At 41.4% G+C, this 19,371-nt stretch overlaps 2 protein-coding genes across 4 annotated transcripts in view; one reads left to right on the forward strand and one right to left on the reverse strand.

Annotated features, from left to right (window-relative positions):
- Positions 1–13,376, reverse strand: part of PLAG1 (PLAG1 zinc finger) — a 48,663-nt gene extending 35,287 nt beyond the window's left edge. For 2 of the 3 annotated variants that reach the window (XM_040545579.1, XM_040545577.1), the window contains exon 1: positions 13,132–13,376. The gene's annotated coding sequence lies outside the window, so the exon portion shown is untranslated. Of the gene's footprint in view, positions 1–12,186; positions 12,276–13,131 lie in introns of all 3 variants that reach the window. The other variant, XM_040545578.1, reaches the window with a different exon arrangement.
- Positions 13,377–13,498: 122 nt separating this feature from the next.
- CHCHD7 (coiled-coil-helix-coiled-coil-helix domain containing 7) lies at positions 13,499–18,104 on the forward strand. Its single transcript, XM_040545580.1, has 4 exons — positions 13,499–13,670; positions 16,286–16,359; positions 16,943–17,041; positions 17,879–18,104. The coding sequence occupies exons 2-4, from the start codon at positions 16,306–16,308 to the stop codon at positions 17,978–17,980; spliced, it is 255 nt and encodes an 84-aa protein (XP_040401514.1). The 5' UTR covers positions 13,499–13,670; positions 16,286–16,305; the 3' UTR covers positions 17,981–18,104.
- Positions 18,105–19,371: the final 1,267 nt, after the last annotated feature.

Raw genomic sequence — 19,371 nt, forward strand, 5'->3', positions numbered from 1 at the left:
ACGAAGTGATCAGCAATGCGAGGCATTAAGCTATGGCTGTATGTGTTCACAGACCACTTGTGTAACAAGCACAGAACCGTACTTCAAATTACAGAGCTGATCTCACCAAACGAGGACTCTTAAATTACATAAGATTACCCACATCTCTGGTGCAAAATACATTGGCCCTACTTGCAAAAGGTGTTTCAGTGTGCCTCAAGAAGCAGCACGTCAAACCCTACCTAACTCTATTAGTTTCAAGCATGGCCAAGTTCGTCTCAAAACGTTCTTTACAGACATCTTGCCACTAGGAAATCACAGTAGGTAATGTCCCAGCTCACCAGTCAAGCAGCAGCACATTTTCAAGTTAAATACTCTAATCTGACAGATAACATCAAATCGAGCTCCATAACTAGCCAGAACAGAGCATCAAGTAGTAATAACTAAACATTTCTTTCATGTTGTACCATTCTGAATTAGCATTTGCAAAAAGAAAATGAAAATGGTTATCGCTAAGCTGTTTCAGCAAATTTTGCCCTGTAACTCATTTAAGTACAAGCAAATTCCTTGCCTTAATATCTAATAACTAAAAAAATCCCGGTCACTGATGCACACACAGTGGCAGTCAACCTACAGTCAAATTTCAGTCTCACACACGTATCTACTGTTCTTCCGAGTAACATCGAGCAGTTCTGAAGTGAAAAGATAAGACAGAACTTACTTTTCAGATGTACTTTGTGTGCTTTACAGACCTTTCTGCAAAGTCAGTATTGCTGTCTCCCACCTTTGTGTCTCTCTCTACATAGAGACAGTATAGAATTACAAAAACTGAATGAGGAAAATGCCACTTCAGGAAACAAAGTGTCAGAGGAACATGGAGCAAGATTAGCAACTGAAACAGGTAATTCCAATAAATTTCCCAGTCTCCAATTCATCTAGCATAAATTCTCATCAGTCTTTAACTTCCATGTAATCAGTAAAGCATTCCTTTCAGGTATTTGGCTATCACAATCTAATATTCTACATTAAAACTAGGAATTGTTAATGCCCCTACACCGAGAAAAGGTGTTTGCATTCACCATTTTTAACCATCGATTTGTCTCAAATAGCCACAATGCTTTAAAACAGGCCAAAGCACACTGACTTGTAAAACAATTATTGGAAAAAAATGCTGCAATTTGATAATGCACGCGTTACACATTCTATTAAAGAAGCCTCTCTCCTGAAGAATTTGAGTTTATGGGTGTATTTCTGTGATAACCTGAAACCTCTCAGACTGATCTAGTAAGAGACAGCTGCCTGGTATAAAAACATTCCCTACAGAATGATGTACGATGGCTTAGTGGATTAGCATGTTAAAAGCATAATCTCTTTTGACACAGCTATTTTTGAGCTGTTTAAAAAAAAAATAAAGTATAAAATATTAATTCTGTTTTCCAACAAACACAACTTTTGATCTGCTGAGTCAGAGGTGTTATGCATAATAATCACAGCAGGAGTACAAGGCTATTTGTGTTCGCTTGGAGGAAAAAAGACGAGCACAATTCTGTGCAAATAATAATAATAAAATCATAGAGCAGAATTCAATTAAAAGCAAATATACCAGAGGGAAACAGTAATTCTGACAAAACAAAATACTTTTATTCCTAGGAACACTCCACAGTACTAGAAAGTGAAGTCTAAAGCCACGAAACATTTACATTCAAGTTTTGTAATACACACTCCCAACACTGGACTAAAACGCCAGGTGTTACCAAAGTCAGTACCATATCATTGTGCATCACATTTAATTCTGAACTCTAAGACACAAACCCAGTAAGCTCACTAACCTTAGAAAGCACATCATCATACCCTGTCTGAATGTAGTAGAAGAGCTCTGTACTTGTACAGCTCCCAGAAATAGTCATGGCAGGGTTCTGAGTACCTCTGCCTATGTAGGTGTCTACCCTTTTTACCTCAAAAAAGGTTATGGATGTATACAACTTGTTTCCCATCAAGTTTTGTTATAGAAAACTACATTTCTCTAAATGAACATTATATATTATTTTTATTAATTTACTACTATAATACACATTTCCTTACTGAGGGTTTCAAACTATTGCTAAATGAATCCCAACGTCTAAACGTTATTTCCCTGGTTGAAAAACATCATCAGATTAGTACAGCAGTTATTTTTCTTTGCTTTCAAGACAGTTCAATACTTCTCCAATATTTTTATTGAAAGGATTTTTGTTCTTTTCAAAGCACTCTAACTTCACATGCAGTTACATTTAATTGACCTTTCAAGTCAACAGAGTTGTAAAAATTATCCCAAAGTGTCCAACTTTGATACTGCAAGAAAAAAAAAAAAAAAAATGAAAATGTTACTTAGTGAAGGATCTTATTCCAGAGAATTCATTCATCTGTAAAAGCCAGAGTAAAGCAGTTCTCTGTTCATACTGCAGAAAGAGACAGTTCCTTCACTGCAGGTCTGCTCCTCCCAAACTCAGGACATTGCAGTGCCATCATTAGGCAGCATCCCCTGCTGAGAAGCACATGACTCCACTGTTCTACAATGTACCCTGAATGACCACCAGTTGCTGAATGATGCTAAAAAAAATACTGACTTTAACCTATAAAACCCTGAACAGTTTGATACTTGGCAACCTGAAAGATCACCCCTTTTCGTGAAGGCCATCTGAAACTGTCCCAAATGAATGTTGTAATACAATAGAAATAAAAATTAAAGAGTGGGGAAATATCATTTGCTCCCCAAGAAGCATTTCAGCTTCAGCATAAATCTCTTGCTCTGAGACAGGCTTATACAGACTACGCAGTTACTACTGTACTTCTACAAATGACATAGCTAGAATCTGACAGATGGAAATCTCAGATATTTGGAGATAATGAACTAGAGGCTGAATATCTTGGAGGTAGTAGTGAAGAAGTACTGTCAGCATTCAACTGGATTTTTAGCTTTGCCAGAGAAACCTGGGACATGCGTTTTTATGGACTTTTTGTTCAACTTCATTTGTTTTGATTTATAGCAAAGCACTGCTGAGGAGGCCAAGGAACCATGCAAATAAATGTGGTCAGAATCGGAAGGAAAAAAAAAGTCTCCCCCTTCCATCTTCAAGTTTCGTAGTTCAGAATTTGTCACTTAATAACTTTGCCAGCCGCTGTAATGTACTTCTCAAAAAAGTATCAAGAAACAGACTTCTTAAACAACTGAAGAATGCAACAGGTGAAGGAAAAAAATAAGAACAAATTTCTGTCTCCACGGAACCAGCCTAAATACCCACAGCAAGGAGGCAGAATACCTGTTCTTATGTTCAGACTATATATGCTCTCAGACATACCCTCAACATAAAATCCTACCATGAATTTATAAAGTTGTTAAATAATAGATAATCTCCATCCACTAGACCTCTTAATCTCCTACAAAGGCCTAAATTACAAGAAGTTTGGACATACGCATGTACAGATGGCATTCAGAGCACTGTCAGCATCAGAAATGGCCAATTCTATTTGTATTTGGGGAAGAAGAATTAATGCATCAGTTAAGCCCCATCTTCTCCAAACTACAGGTCTTACTATCTCAATGAAACAAGCATGACTTAAATACTACTACACATAACAGCTACAGAGCCCTTGCAACTTGGTAGCAAATTTCTGCCTGCCTTTACACTTTTTTCTTAAGCTATTTACATAAAACCTTTATGATAAAATCACCACCACCAAATATCAAAGTACTGCCTTCATGATGAAGGACAGAAGCTTAGCAGAAAAGGTTATTTTAGCTTCAAGCACAGTTTAACAACTAAAACTATAACAGGAAAAGCCTCCAAGGTTTAGGACGTCCCCAAAGTCTTTGAGGGTTTGCTCAGAGAAAAGAGACTTTCTATGGCTTGATTCCTGATGAAAACATTGCCCACATTTGAAAAAGCATCACTGTACGCAAGTACTTGTTAAAACAAAACCTTTAGGGTCCACCTAAGGAAGGACTGCGGAGTTCATCTCACGATAACAGAACGTATCACGAGTTTCAAGGTTGCAATGGGACCGTGCAAGTGAAACCAGGAATTCTCAGGATCCATATCTAAAGAGACTGAGGGCCAGTGAGTGGTTTAAGTCATCAGAGCCCTTCCGTGACCACACCTCCCTTCTCACTCAAGGCTGGAGGAAAGATCTGGTCTCCTACATTCAGTGCTTTTATGAGGCTAACTACAGAAGAAATAGAAAATAACAACATATTCAACCTCCCCAGAGTGAAGAACCTTTCTGCCCCAATCAAATGGACCAGCGATCAACGCAATTAAAAGCTTCTTAAATGCACTCTCCTTCCAGTACAAATATTTAAGTGTAATGAAGAGTATCAAGTTTGTTCTACATGAGGCACAGATAAAAACCGTACTAGAAACCAAAATTAATACTCAAGATGGACTTAACTTACTTGTTCTCAAATATTCTGAAGTGGCCAAGTTCTCAAAGGTAAAATAACGTTATACTACTGGGGATACCTCTAAAACCAGTATTTTTTTGAGGAAACCAATTCCACAGTTTACCATTTCTGAAAGCACAATCTAGATTTCTGTTTGCCCTCTGTGACTGATGCTAAGAGTGTGTTTGACACTGTTCATCACTTATTTGATCAGTGCTACAAGGCTGCAAAACCTGACATCTCTTCCTCATAGCTTAGTTTAACCTTCATCCGGTCTGGGGCTATTCCCACCACCCAAATACCACTATGACTACATTTTCCATGTTACTCTACACCCTGCTTTTTACACTTGTAGCACCACCAGCACAAGTCAGTTCCCAGCACTCCTCAGGACAATTTCTGCAGTACAAAAATGATCAGTATCAACCCTTAACGGGACACAGATTCAATCTGAGAGAAAGAAAGAGATTAAAACAAGTTGAAGAAGTGCTGGGTTTTGAAACCAAAAGGAGAGGAAACACTTGTGTAGGTAAGACAAAACCTCTTAAAAAAATTACAACTGGGAAAACATTACAGTTTACAAGTAATGAGAAATTAAACTAGTTTGATATAAATATTTCATATATACTTTTTAAAGTAATTTCAACACATATTAAAACCAGCCTGAATAATTAGGATAATTAATATATTATGATTCTCAGTAACTTTTTAAGTAACAAATAATGTAACTGTTGTTTAGGAATAGAGCTGATTTCATTGTACTGGTATGCTTATAACCATACTTAAACACCATTTAAAATAGCATGTAGCAACACCATCCTTTGACATATGCAATAATATTTTTATTACTTTTTCTGAAACTGATTAAAATATAGCCATAAGCTATATGTTTGTGCTGGGGTATAATTAGAAGTGGTTTAGTCTAAACACAATCCCAGTATTCAAAAGAATTAAAGAAAACTGTCAAGTCACAGAGCAAAAAAAAAAGTCTGCAGATCCCCACTAACTGGCATCTATTGTGATCAGCTATGTCCAGGCTCTTCCCTAAGCTACGTGGTTGACAGTTTCTTAGTGTCCTAGATGAAACAAATTATGCTCGCATTGACCACAATAACTTCCAGAGAACAAAATAAGCTTGAACAATGCCTACGTTCAGCTTTTAAGCAAAGTACAAAACCCCACAAGAATTCTACATTGGTTTTATTTCAGTTGAATCCTCATTCTGCTGAACGTACTTGCGAGGGCAAGAGCACCAGTAACTGATAACAGGTAGATAACAGCATAAATTTACACCTCTGTAGAGTATCATCGTATGAAAACATAAGGATAGCTGTAGGCAATTTCTACTTTTACATATTTATATTGCATCTATACCTCCACGTGATAAATACAGTATTCTTGTTCCGCCTCAAACGTAGGCAGCTGTACTAAATGCACAATTAGTATACATGAGAATTCCACACGTGACAGTAAGAGTTTGAAGAAACTTAACGTTTACAAACTTGTAAATGTTTTATTACTAACTATACAGGCTTGATTGAAATGTAATAGTAAGCTGCCAGAATTTTTCCTTCTGCCTTTTCTTTTTTGTAATAAGATCACTGGTTTCTTTTCAAAAATGTCTCTTTTCAAAAAAAATTCCTATATTACAACTGATTCAAAAGACATGACATTCTTCCTAACCAGCCAGATGTTTCCTTCAAATATGTGTATATATATATATATATATATATATATGTATGTAACGTTCGTGATAAATACATATACCACACAATAAACAGTTTTATTAGAAGTGACAAGCACTTGGTACAGTAAAATCTAATTTGCATACACAGGGTTTTTCTCCTGTTCAAACATTTAGTGTAATGAGATCTCATTAATTCAGAATCAGATGACTTGCAGGGCTTTTTAAAGTACTCATGCCCTGGTAAATCTGATACCCTGTAGTATACAAATACATACTCAATAAGTGAAGAGGGAAGATAAGCTTTCTGACTTTTTCCTCGCTGTTTGATTACTTGGCAATTCACAGTGAACGTGCACAAGACAAAAACCAACCCTCTACATCTCATTTCATGAGGAATACTTTAGATTTGGCAGTCTCAGAAGTGTAACGTGACCACGACCATAAACAGAAGCTTTCAGGGTGAAAGTCAGCAATACACAGCGCTGGGCTACCAGGTAAATTACCTGTACGATACGAGTAAGGTACAGTCTCTGTGCAAGCTGCACAGCTAAATGGCATGAAATAAAAATATTCTTTACAGAAGCATGGAGGAGATTATTATAAGTTACGTTAACTTTGGTAAAAAACAACTTTGACAAATAATTCCCTTTAAACACTTTCTAATCTGATTTCTAGGGATATTCTCCTCTGAGAGGGGAATTTAACACATTAAGTGCAAAAGAAGCTTATAGCAATAGAGTTTACTGTAACAGACACTTTTTTTCATTTTTCCAAGTTTCATTACATAATTATTTCTTAATTGCATTTGATGGCAATTCCAGATTTTTCTTTCCTTATTCCCACTTGACTTCTCAAAACTGATTTGAGCTGTTTCACTCTGGAGTTTTGAGTTACTGTTCTGTGCATTATAGCCACACTTGTCTACATTGATTTGTTTTATCTGTCTCATTTTTTGGTTTTATACTAGTTCGGTCCTGGATTTTTTAACTTTATTTTTCCATTTTCTTTCCTTTAAACAAATAAAATAAAATTATGCACATCAGGGCACATTCTACTCTCTTCATGCCCTTGCAAGTCTATCAGAACCGTCAGGGTTGGGCATGTGTAAATTTGTCCATCATTTTGGCCATGCATTTGGATGTATCTGACAAGGTACCTACGCTCTGAACAGACAAGGGGATAGAAAAAGAACAGAATTTATTACAAAGAAGTCTATAATATAAATCGATTTATTCCTTCGACATAAGAATAACTGCATCAGCTTTCCCACTCTTAACTGTCAGCTATGTACATATGCTGTCATCTCAAATCACTGCTATGCACTGTGGTTAACTTTAATGCCATGATCCTACAATAACTGTTTACAAGACACGCAGGGTCCATTTAAATACTAACAATTTTTATATATTCTATGAGAAGGCCCCATCATTTATAACTACTTTTAAAAGCATGTAATATCTCGTTAATTTTTTTAAAAATGTAATTCTCTTAATTTCTGCTAATTCAGCCCTATGAGATGAGACAATAACAAGTGACCAGTGATGCTGAAGTAGACAAGAAATACTTTAACAAGCCTGTCTAAATAAAACTCAGCTTGCAGTAACGGTGATCAGCTTTATTCAACATTAGGTTTTCATAACCTGCATACGATTAGAATTTTTCACATTTCATGTTTGGTGGACAACTTTTCACTGAAAATTCATTAGTATTGCAGTCTGCTCAATTTCAGGCAACAGGCCACCAAGTTCCTTGAAAAATTAAAAATAAAATATAGGCATCCGCATAAGCGATTCTACTGAGAGCTAATCAATACATTTTACATTCCAGTTACGAGTTTGTACAATTTAAAAAAACAATATAAATTTAATTAAATTCTAGATGTGATTTTTTAATTAGCAAGAAAGATACACAATTCCTTATGATCAAAATGCTCAGAAAAAAATTTAAAAAAAAGTCCCTGATACTTCAGAAACATAAACATTTTACATTTGGTCAATAGAAAATGTTACTGTGCTCTCCTACTCGAATTATTTTTAAATAGTTTTTTAAGGCTACCTAAACATTTGGTAATTGGATAAAGATGCTCAACAGTTCAGTGGATAGATGCTGCACCTTTCTTTCAAAAGCACTGCAAGCTAAATCCTCCCTAGCTGCAGATATTTGGAGTACCTCTCCTTGAAAGCAAGTGCTCTATCACTTCGGTGGAGGTGGCTGCTAACTCCTTTTAACTCTACACTGCCTTTGAGAATGGCCTCAGTGCTGTAACATACTTCACATTTTCCAGAATATTTTCCCTTGGCAAACAGATAAACTTGTTCAAGAACCTCCCCAAAGGTATTTGCCTGCTTACAAAAACTAGTTTTAAATACATAAGAGGTTACAGACACAAAATGTAAAAACTTTGTTTTAGACTCTGAAACAAAACCTCCCTTTTAACAAAACAACCTTAAACAGTTACAAACAGTGGTTTATTTAGTGCATGAGTAGTGCCCTCTTTAACCCATTAATTTTAAAACATATGCACTGCCCTGAAAGGAGGAGACTTAAGGGCACCATTTTGACTGACTTAACTGCAGAGATGGACGACCACTAGAAGTGGCTGCGCTTTGGATGCGGTGGCTTTTTGAATTTAAGAAACTCCTGCAAAGTTTCTTAATTTAAATCTCAAAGTTCTACATTGGAAAAGTCATTTTTCAGGCTTACTAAGTAAAATGTACACACCAAGAAACACACTTGAACTAAGCTTTCAAGAATAGTTTAATGCAGGTCATTTAAATTCCTCTATTTGCTGTACTGTTGTAGAATACTGCAATTAGTAACTTTTAAACATTATTGAATAGGATTGAGAAATACCTAAAAAGGATTTTAATACATTTAGAACTCCCCAGTTCACCTACAAGAACTAGGGCAACTTTACCAACAACAGCCCATAGTATTTGTTTCTTCAGGTGTTTTAATTTTAGAAAATATTGAAATATTTTACTGAATCATGTACAGAACCAAAACAACATATAATAGAGAAGATTATCTTAACTCTTAGAAGTAAGGAAGCTTTGAATGTTACTTCTATTTTTATTAAACACCACATCATCCCTGTAAGAAGAATTCAGTTTTCTTCAAAAAAAGAGTAATTAAGTTTGTAAAAAACAATCCTAAACAACATTTAGCTTCTGCTATTATCATCATCATCTGGATTATACCTTAAAATTAAGCCCATTTAGAAGGGTATCAAGTACTGTGAGAACACCCTTCCCTCCTTCCTCCTCCCTGCCTCCTGAGTGTTACACTGTGGTTGGACATACTGGATTTACTTTGTAATGCACAGCTGTAAGTCAAGAGAGAGACTCCACAACATGTGTGTCTTTCATATTGTTATGATCAGTGCCTATACCTTTTTTCAGCGCTACTAAATTAATGATTTAGAAGCTCTTAAGCGGGTATAAAGGTTGCAACATATTAAATATTTTGTACTGATTGTCACAGATGCAGTATTTGAAGAGTTCTTACACACTGTTCTCAGCACCATTAACTAGTTTAATAAAGTCAGTTCTGTAAATCTACCCATCTACCTACCTACCCTGGTACACTAAGGAAAAAAAAAAAAAGAAACCACACAACAGATGATGTACTGTTATTATTTTATCAACTTTCTATAAATTTTAGGATAATGTTCCTTCAGTCAATAAAAAGAAGAGACCAGTGTAAGAAATATTTGGAAAGGAACTTTGAAGTAGGAATCCTCACTAACTATAAAAAAGATCTCCAAACCATGAAAGACAGCTCTGGAAAAATGTTCGATTTCATTTCTTTATACAAACTGATTAATCTTTCTTCCTTAATGAACTTCTTTTCTAGCCTAAGAGTAGCTGATCTGATTTAATTTTCACAACTGTGACTCAGTGGAAAACTTTGAGATTTCTTCCAAAATCTCTAACCACAAGGCTATCCTAGTCAACAACTACTGTACTACAGCTTCTTTGGCCACACTTGCAGAAAAGGTAGAGATCATTTGTGAACAGACACTGTTAAACACAGAGAGCTACCACAACTGATACTCAAATTCCAGAAGTTCAAAAGAAAGCACTTGCTGGAGTAGCCTCCCTGCAAGTTTAGTGCTCCATCTTCCCTCTCTAGAACCCCATACCTGCATTCAGCTTTTCGTCTAGAAGCAAATACCAAAACTGCAAAAACAAAGGGTGTGTAAAGGAAGCACTGAAACTCCTCATAAAGCTATCAAATTGCCAAGTTAAGAGGCGATGTTAATTTTTTAATAGGATATTTTACTGAAAATTAAAATCCATAGGAGGTAATTTGAACAAGCAAAGCATTTCACATCCTTACAGTTCAATACTTCCAAGTTAAAAATTCAGCAAAAAACTGTACCAGCCAAAACCCATGCTAAAAGCACGCATGCACACACACATGCACACGCATACCATGAAACTAGACCTCAGTTAGGATGATTTTTCTCTTTTTTAAACAAAGCCAGAGGCGATTCTTCCAAGTGATGCTATAATTACACAGGTAAGGTGTACTTGTAAAAAGCCCCTAGTTTGGCCAATTAAAACTTACAGTTATTTTCACTATTTTCGAAACCTTTTGGAACTGTTCAGAAGAATTAGGTGTAGAACAAGCTCTCCAACACTTTTCAACAAACTCAGGTGTCCCCAGCAAAACTGCATTTATTTAAAGTAGAAATAATGCACCCCACAACTTTTACAAAATGCCTGTGAAATCGCACTGTACACATAGGTCTCCTCCCAGGGAAGTCATAGCCAGCAGAACAGCACTAGGGTTTAACATAACAACCTGAGACCATTTCATTTCTGCAACACCCTTTCCAAAAAAACACTCTCCAAAACACAGCATTTTAATTAACACACCAAGAAAACTCCCCTGAAGACTTGCTACGCACAAAAGAATTGCTGCGATCCAAACGAATCTGCACGTTTCCCCCAGTTATCTATGATTAATTTCTCAGACCAGGGCTGATTTGAGACCTTTCCATTAAAAAAAAAAACAACAACGAACCACCCCTCTGCTAGAGGCAGAGGTACTGCAGAGGTGATGATAACCATAGGAAAAGAGAAGCTGTCTCTTTAAAATGCCCTGATCCCACGTGGAACCAACATCAGCAGCACTTTCGCATTAACTTCAATGTGAGGCAAGATGAGGCATCATTATTTTATATAAATAAAACGAGGAGACTGCAGAATACATTCTTTGTAGGACACAAACAGGTGAACTGGACATGCCAGGGAAATCAGCAGCCACCCGCAGAAGAGGTGCCCTGCCTCTGAGCACTCTGAGCTTTCCCTATGGAGCATTACCTCAACCCCATACTACTCTGAAGAATCCAGTTTAAAGAGAGGAGGGAGCCACCACGAAAACTGGAAATTCAAAGGCAACGAAAATGCACTTTATAAACCGGAAAGGTTTACTCTTTGCCTCACACATCCTAATTAGATCAGGAAAGTGACACTACAAAGGCTTTACATTCCGGTCCGAAAAAAAAAAAAAAAAGGAAAAGGGAAAAAAAAAAAAAAGAAAAAGACAGAGGAAAAGAAAGGAGCCCCCATCTCCAAAACTCCCCCAAACACACAAAAAGCATTAAAAAAGGAAGTTATAAAGCAGCATATAGAGCATTTATCTTATCTAGGATCACTGCACATTACCCCAAAGTTATGCACTTTCTGCACTATCATCTCCCCCTACCTCTCTCTCCTGAAAGGGATTTTCACGTTTTCTCATTGTCGGTGGCGAGTTATAAGAGGCTTTTGCCTTCCCAAAGAATTCATCAACAAAAAAAAAATAATAAATATTAACTCCTTGCTCCCTGAAACCTTAAAACGGTCTCGGGAAGGCAGGGGTTTTATTCTGTTCCCTTGAGGAAGAAAAGGGGGAGCAGCCCCGATTTTTAGGTATTTTTTGGCATTTTTTTCTGATTTTTATTTTGTTATATGCCTCAGTTCTCCCTCCATTTTGGTTGTTTATGATACTGACAACAAGCTGTCCCTGCTCTCTCTCTCTCTCTCTCCGGATCTCTCCTGCTTTCAGTTAGCAAACCCCCCTCCCCAATGCAACGCGACTCAGCACTTACTTGGGTTCACACTTTTCTCTAAACACACACCGATGGGGAAGGGGAAGGCTTCTGGGCCACTCGGAGGGGGAGAGCAGGCAAATTCGTTTCTTTATTACGAAAAAAAAAACTTTTGTCCAAAAAACGACGGGGAAGGGGGGTCGAGCGCCCCAAAGTCCCTCCGGATCCCCCCCAAAGCCGCGGCCGCCGGGTCCGGGGGACACCCTCCGGGTAGCCGGGTCCGCGGGGGAAATTTCTGTGCGAAATTCGGCCGGTTTGAGGCGGGGGGCGAATTTATATTAATTTTTTCCCTCATTTTTCGGCACCGCGGGCTCTTAATGTCTTCCGCTCCCTCTTCGCCGCTGTCACTGCCTTCGCGGCACAGGCTCCGGAGAGCCCGGGAGGGGAAGGGGGGCGGCCGCGCAGCTCCTGCCCCTGTCCCCCCCCTGCCCCTGCCCCCTGCCCCGGCCCCGGGGGTCGGCGGCGGGCACCCCGCGCCCTCCTCGCCCGTCCCCCGGGCAGCCCGCCGCCTCGCCCCGCTCCCTCGCCGAGCACCAGAGCGCCGCGGGGAGGGAGGGAGGGGAGGGAGGGGAGGAGTGGAGGAAAAAAGTCCGGAGAGAGGTTTTCGCTGAAAATCATCTCTTTCTCCCGGCCCGGGGAGGAGGCAGGGAAGGAGGGAGGGAGGCAGGGAGGGAAGGAGGGAGGGAGAGAGGGGGGCAGCGCTCGCCTCCCCTGCCCCTGCTCCCCGCTCCGCCGGGGGGGTCCGGCGCGGGCCGCCGGGGGCTGCGGGGGCCGGGGGGCGCGGGATGGAAGGGAGGGATGGGCAGCACCAACTTTTCCTCGCCGCTCGCCGCTCCTCTCTCCTCTCCCCCCCTCCCGCTCCTCCTCCCCCTTCATAATTTAAATAACCCTGATATTTCCCTGCTAAACCCCGGCGCCTGCCCCCCAAACCCGCAGCAGACTCACCGCGGGAGCCTCAGCATCCCCTCTGCGCCCCGTTTCCACCCTTTACAGTGTTCTCCGATTTTTCTGAAATTTTTTCCCCATATTTCGGGCTGGACGCGGCGGGCCTGGAAATTGTTTGCTTTCCCGTCCTTCCAGCAGCCATTGTAGTGTATGCGCTGCGGTGCAGCCCAGCCTGCCGCACACGCCGCGCCCACACCGCCCGCCGCCCACACGCACCGCGGGTTGGACGCCTCCCCCCGTCACTCAGCGCCGCGGCCGCGCCCCGCCGCCGGCGCCTGCGGCCCGCGCCGCCCGCCCCGTTGGTGGAAGGAGGCGCCGCTCAAGGCCGGGGCGGGCCCGCCGCCGCCGCCATTGGCCGCCCGGCCCTGCCGCTCAGCGCCGCCGGGGCGTGGGCGGCGGCGGCGCTGGGCCGGGGGGAGCCGCGAGGCCGGGAGCGGGGTAGGCTGCGCCCGTACTTAAGCGGGCTGCCCGAGCCGCTGACGTCTTTCGAATTGGAGACGGGGCTGCCCCCCTCCCGCCGCGGGCTCCCGCGGAGCGAGGTGAGTGCCGAGCCGCGCTCCTGCGCCGCGTCCTCCCCCTCCTTCCCTGCCCTCCCTTCTCCCCGTGCCGTGCGGCGGCGGCAGGTGGGGCTGAGGGGAGCCCGCGCGCCCGGCCGTTGGGCGCCCGCGGCCGTTGGGCGCCGGCCGTTAGCCGCGCGGGGCGGGGGGGGGGGGGGGCGCTCCCCCTAAGCGCCTGAGGGGGGACAGGGCGCCGCTGCCCCCCGCACCCGGCCCGCCGACGGGGACGGTGTGGGGTACCCGCTCCTGCCCCCCTCGTCTCGGCCCCGTGCGGCAGCCGGGAGAGCCGGGGGGGGGGTGGGGGCGGGTGGGTTCGTACGGGCCGCGCTGCGGGGTTTGGGGTTTAATAAAGCGGTCCGCGTCGCGGCGTGGTCAGCGACCCTCTGTGTACGTGCGTTATTAAAAAAAAAAAAAAAAGCTACCAACTGAACGCGCACACGCACGCACAATAAGTCACTTTTCGGCCGGGGGAGCCCATGGAAAAAAAAAAAAATATCCCGGTGGTTTATGAACTGAAAAAGCCCCGGGGGGGGAAAGGAGTGCAAGCAGCAAACATATTTCTCCGCCGCAGGGTTTATAACAGCTAATGTGCTAAAGCGTAATTAGGGGCTGCGGCACCAGAGGAACCCCTGGTTGTGGCAGGGCTCGGACCTGTGAGCCAAAAGCAGGCACACGGCTCTGGGTGAAAACTGGGGGGAAGGACTGCTTCCTGCCAACCTGCTAGCTCAGTCAGGCAGCATTCACGGTGACCGCCTGCCCTTCCTAGCTGATAAAGCTTCAAGCCCTGAAGTACTGGGGAGGGAAGGACTGTCAGACCTTTCTGTAGTTATGTGCTTTTCCAGGCATTATTTGTCTGCTCACAGCTAGGCAGCTTTGTGGGAGCCTGAGCTGCCTGCTCAAGGAGTCTCTGTGTAACGTACAGTGTGCATCGCTTCTCAGTCCGGGGATGTCTGTGGGCTCCGGCAGTGCGATCAAACTGAAAATGTTAACAGCTGTTTGTATAATGAACAATGATGATGGTGTGCCCTGTGATGACTATTATTTCAAGAGGGTAAATCTGAAGTCAGTCTGATACCGTACTCCTTAAGACGTGCCTGCTTTTGTAGTACTTACACTTCTATTACCAATGTAACACAGAGTTATGACTTAGACACATACAAACATTTAAAAACTTTGTCCGTAGTACTGACTTGGGTGAAGTATCATGGTGTGCTTCTTTTCTACTCTTCCTCCTCCCTCTCGAAGACTGGGATTTTGCTATTGTTCTGGATGCATGTTTCCATTTTAGTTAGAAGTTCCTGATCAGAATCCTCTTGCACCCACAAAATAGCAAACAAGCCTAGCCTGTAAACTTAACTTGACCAGTGGATAGTTCTCTAAGGAAAGCAGAAGGTTTTCCTGATGCTGTTTTTTAAAAGGCCTATTTGCAAAGAGTTGTCATGTGGCACGTAGAAAATAATCCAAGCGCCTGGTGAATATAGTTTCACAAGAGGTGTGACATCTAAGGCTTATTTACTTGAAATAGCTTACTCTTAACCAAGGACAAACCTTCATTTAAAAAACCCTGTGAGCTACTGAGAGCAGTATTTGACTTTTTGGTAGCTGATACCAAGCAAAACGGGCTTTTTTTACTGCAGACCTGCAGTTATCAGTTTCCAGTGTGAACAGTAAGAGGTTTAAGTTCAGACTTAACAGCAGTATCTTTAGGCAAAATAAACCAAGGTCAAGTGAGAATGTTGTTCTAAAGTCTCTTTAAGAAACTGTACTTTAGTTTTTTGCAAAGATTTCTTCTTCGGTCCTGCATTTCCGCTTCCATTGTCTTAAATAGTCATCCGGTCAAGGTTAATTCATATTTTTGGCTAGAACTAGTCTGTTTTGAAGAAAAACCCAAATGACCACATCAGTGTCGGAGGTGATGTATGGGAAGCAGTAAAGGGGGTGAGGGTCTGCTACTCTTCTCAATATCCTCATCATGGATAAGTGTAGATTATTGGCATTGAAGTCTCTCAAGCTTACAGTTCTTAGAGCCAGTGTCAAACTAGATGAAAAATGTGATAGAAGCTGTCACGCACGGTATAAGGGGGGGGTCTGGTCTCCTTGTGGTAAAACATTTCTGTTTTGTTAAATGTCTGATACAGCAACACAGCGGAAGGCTGGGCGCTTCTGTAGACCTGGGTACAGGTGATGTGATCCAGCTAAGGAGGCGGCACAAATCTGAGAAGGTTTATTAGTGCTTTGTTTGTTATCTCTATTAACTGAAGTATCTAAAGTGTATTGGTTGTGAACAGTTTCTATGTAGCTGTTTCTCCCAGATGTGGTTGCTTCCTCAACAATTCTTCACCAGCTGAGAAGCTGGTGTAAGTCACCTCAGTGGCTCCGTTTTCTGTAGGAACTTAACCAGGAGTAAGGAGTCCTGATGATGAGCTAAACTTGCCTGAGCTGTCTTGCTGCTAGTGCTTTTAAAATTTTGGAAAAAAAATAAAAATAGAACTGTTCTGTGTGCGTTATTAAAGTCCTTCATTAGATGCTGAAGTTCAAACCTAGTACTTGGTTACTATTAAAAGCAGATGCTTAACCTGTTTCTTTTCTGTTTCTAGCCAGGGTCCAAGTGCCTATAATGTCCAGGCATGCACAACAGCTTAGAGACCATGACAGAAATCCTTGCATAGCGGTAAGATAATCAAATTGGGATTTCTGTTTCTATGCTTCTAGGTTAAAATGCAAAAATAATTCCTCTAGAAATTGCATTATGGATAACACTCGTGTATTGTCATTTTGCATTACAAGTTCCTTAGAGTCTAAAGATGGGAAAAGCTGAAAATCACGTATTAGAGTATATGTGAAATAGCAACCTGTAATTCCATATGAATGGGAGCAATACAACTGATAGTAACTGCTTTGTTTTTCTGTCCTTAACATCAGAGCCTGAAATCCTGGTTTGGCAAGCCCAATGTGTGTGTTGTTTTTTTCAAATAGTCCTTCGTGTGTTATACCACGAATCTTTGTAAACAATTATTTTGTGGAATATATCCCTTCTATTTGAAGAGTATAATGTTTGTTACAATTTCCAAATGAAGTCATTGCTTGGGGATTACTGATTATCTGCTGGGATAGATGTTCCTTTGCTCCCTTTGATGCTATGCTCATCTGAGGAACTGCCTCCTATCTTCATAGATATTCTGGGACTTGTTAGAACATTCAGACACTGATACAGTGACTTCACTCAGCTCTGAAGTTTGTTTTTCCTATTAAAGGAGACCGATGCCTCCAGAAAATGTATGGATGACAACAACTATAAAAAGGATATGTGTACTGATTATTTTTTGAAGTACAAAAACTGCAGAAAATTCTGGGTAAGCAGGTTTTCGTAAGCATCATGGATTTTGTAAGTTTTATTCCACACCTTGCTTTAAGTGCATTACTTGTGATACAGTGCTTTCTGAACTCTTTGGACTTAGCTAGTGCTGACTACTGCTGCTGTTCTTACAGTGACTTACAAATGTTGGTAGAATTCCTAGGTAGTCTCAGTATGTGTTGCTGGACGACTTAAGGAGATGCACATCAAAATAGTTCACTTTGTTTTCCAAAGTTTACCCTCTTAAATTGTGAGTCAGTGCTCTTGTGGTATGTTTCTCTCTAAATTAGTCAGATATTTCTGGCAATAAGTTCTGTTTTGCAGTGTGTGTAAGGCTTGTGTTCTGAGATGTAAGACAAGTTCATCTATTTTTTTTCTGTTCTTATGGGTCATATTCACATTAACCTAAGATAAAGCTCAGGAAGAGTTTGTTATTTGGTGGTTATTTCTTATTTCTTTCTGTATTGTGGCAGGAAAGTATCATTAGGAACTGTGTGCAGTTAAACTGTTCTCTATTGTCATTCCTCATGCTATTGTAATAGTCTTTTAGCTGATGCCTTTAAGTACTTGTGTAAGCCACCAAAAGCCTGTTTACAGACAATTGCACGTTAGTCTGGTGTAGTGTCATGGGAATACTGTAATCTGAAGCAGCAAGGTGAACTATCAGGTAGCTTCAGTTAAATACTAGCACATCTACTAGTCAGCTAATCAGATCTAGAATATCTGGCTCCTCAAATATAAAGAGCACTTGTGTTGAAGAATCTCATTCAGTAAGAGCTCAGAGGCAGAGACTTCTGAGAAATGTGTTCTCATGCTTGCTTTCTTCTATTTTCAGCATGACATAATGATGCAGAGGAAGAGAAACGGTGTGAAACCAGAGATGCCCTCAGCAGAAGAGAGAAGGAAAATCTTGGAATCGATAGAGAAGCCGTACTGACTACAAACTTGCACTGTTTTACTGTTCTCACTGTACATATGGAGACCGGTCAGCAGCGAGTTGGCCTGTTATAAAGCAGACTTCACTGTTGCCATATCTTGGATTAAAATCAGCTCCTAAATTTTGAAATGCGTGAGCTTTCTGGCATAGGACTGGTTCTGTGTTCATACTGTTATTCCTCATGGGATCTTGGCCTCTCACTGGAAGACATGGGTACCAACACAATTTGTCTAGGCACCTCGGAAGCAGAAACTAACTTGTTGTGAAATGCTAAATATTAAACCAGTGGGACTCCCAAAAAGTCTGTTTGAAGGGAGGAGGGTGGGAGGGGGAAGGTACAATGTAGTTCCAAGGGTGGGGGTGGCCTAGAAAGGTTAGTATGAGCAACATCTCTTGTATCCAGCTGTTCTGATTAACGTTCTGAATTTATCATGTGTGGCACCATCACTGTTCTCACACGAGTTGTATTCCACGTCCCTAGTTTAAATACGACTGTCCATCAACTAAAATCCCAAATCCAACAAGCTGTCATGAGGCTTGCAACTGCACTCATCAGTGAAATTGGAAGGTTGCTATACATCAGCTGTGCAAGCTTCGCTTGCTACAAGGTTAGAGAAGTTGGTGAAGATGGATGTGAACTCTCAGGTCTGAACTGAGTAGTGCCTTCTACTGATAGTAAACAGATACTGGGGGGGCTGTGTTAGGGGTGGGACTTGTAGGCATGTAAACATGCACTTGGAGTGACATAGCAGGTTTAACTATAGTACATCTAAGACTCTGGACAGCTGAAGCTCTGCGTTTGGAAATGCTTACTCATACGAGACTACAAAGCTCAGTCTCCTCAGGCACTCTAGTCTTAAGACTGATTCCTTATCTACACTGGATAGCTCGGTTGCTGCCTGAGAACAGTTGTTTTCTCTACCTTGAGTACTTCTTGGTGTCCTGGCTTAAAAAAATCACACCCTGTGGTAAAACAGGAAAAAAGCCACTGTCATGAGCTCAAGTTCCATGTGAAAACCTTTACAACTTGCTGCGATTAAGTTGGCAGAACTCTGGCTGACCTCCTGGAGGATGGTGTAAAAGTGTTGTCTCTATTTAGACTGTTTTGGAAAGACTTCATGGCTTCCTGTTTCTCCTTCTGTCTGGCTTGTCTCATCTCTTTCCACTGGAGGCCTATTTCTATGCTTAGTGGGATTTTATGCTGTTTTCACCTTCCCTCTTGTCATTTGACCTGACTAGTAACGAACAGAGATCTACTTTTCCTCTTTTTCTTTCTGGCTGCTCTCCTTTTACACCTGAGTGTTGAAGTGGATCGATCGTGCCATTTCTGTTACTGGAAAGTGTGTGTAACTCTATGCCTTCTGAGTGCACAGTGCTCTGAGCATAGCTGT

Source organism: Cygnus olor, chromosome 2, assembly GCF_009769625.2.
Source record: "Cygnus olor isolate bCygOlo1 chromosome 2, bCygOlo1.pri.v2, whole genome shotgun sequence".
Lineage (NCBI taxonomy): Eukaryota > Metazoa > Chordata > Aves > Anseriformes > Anatidae > Cygnus > Cygnus olor.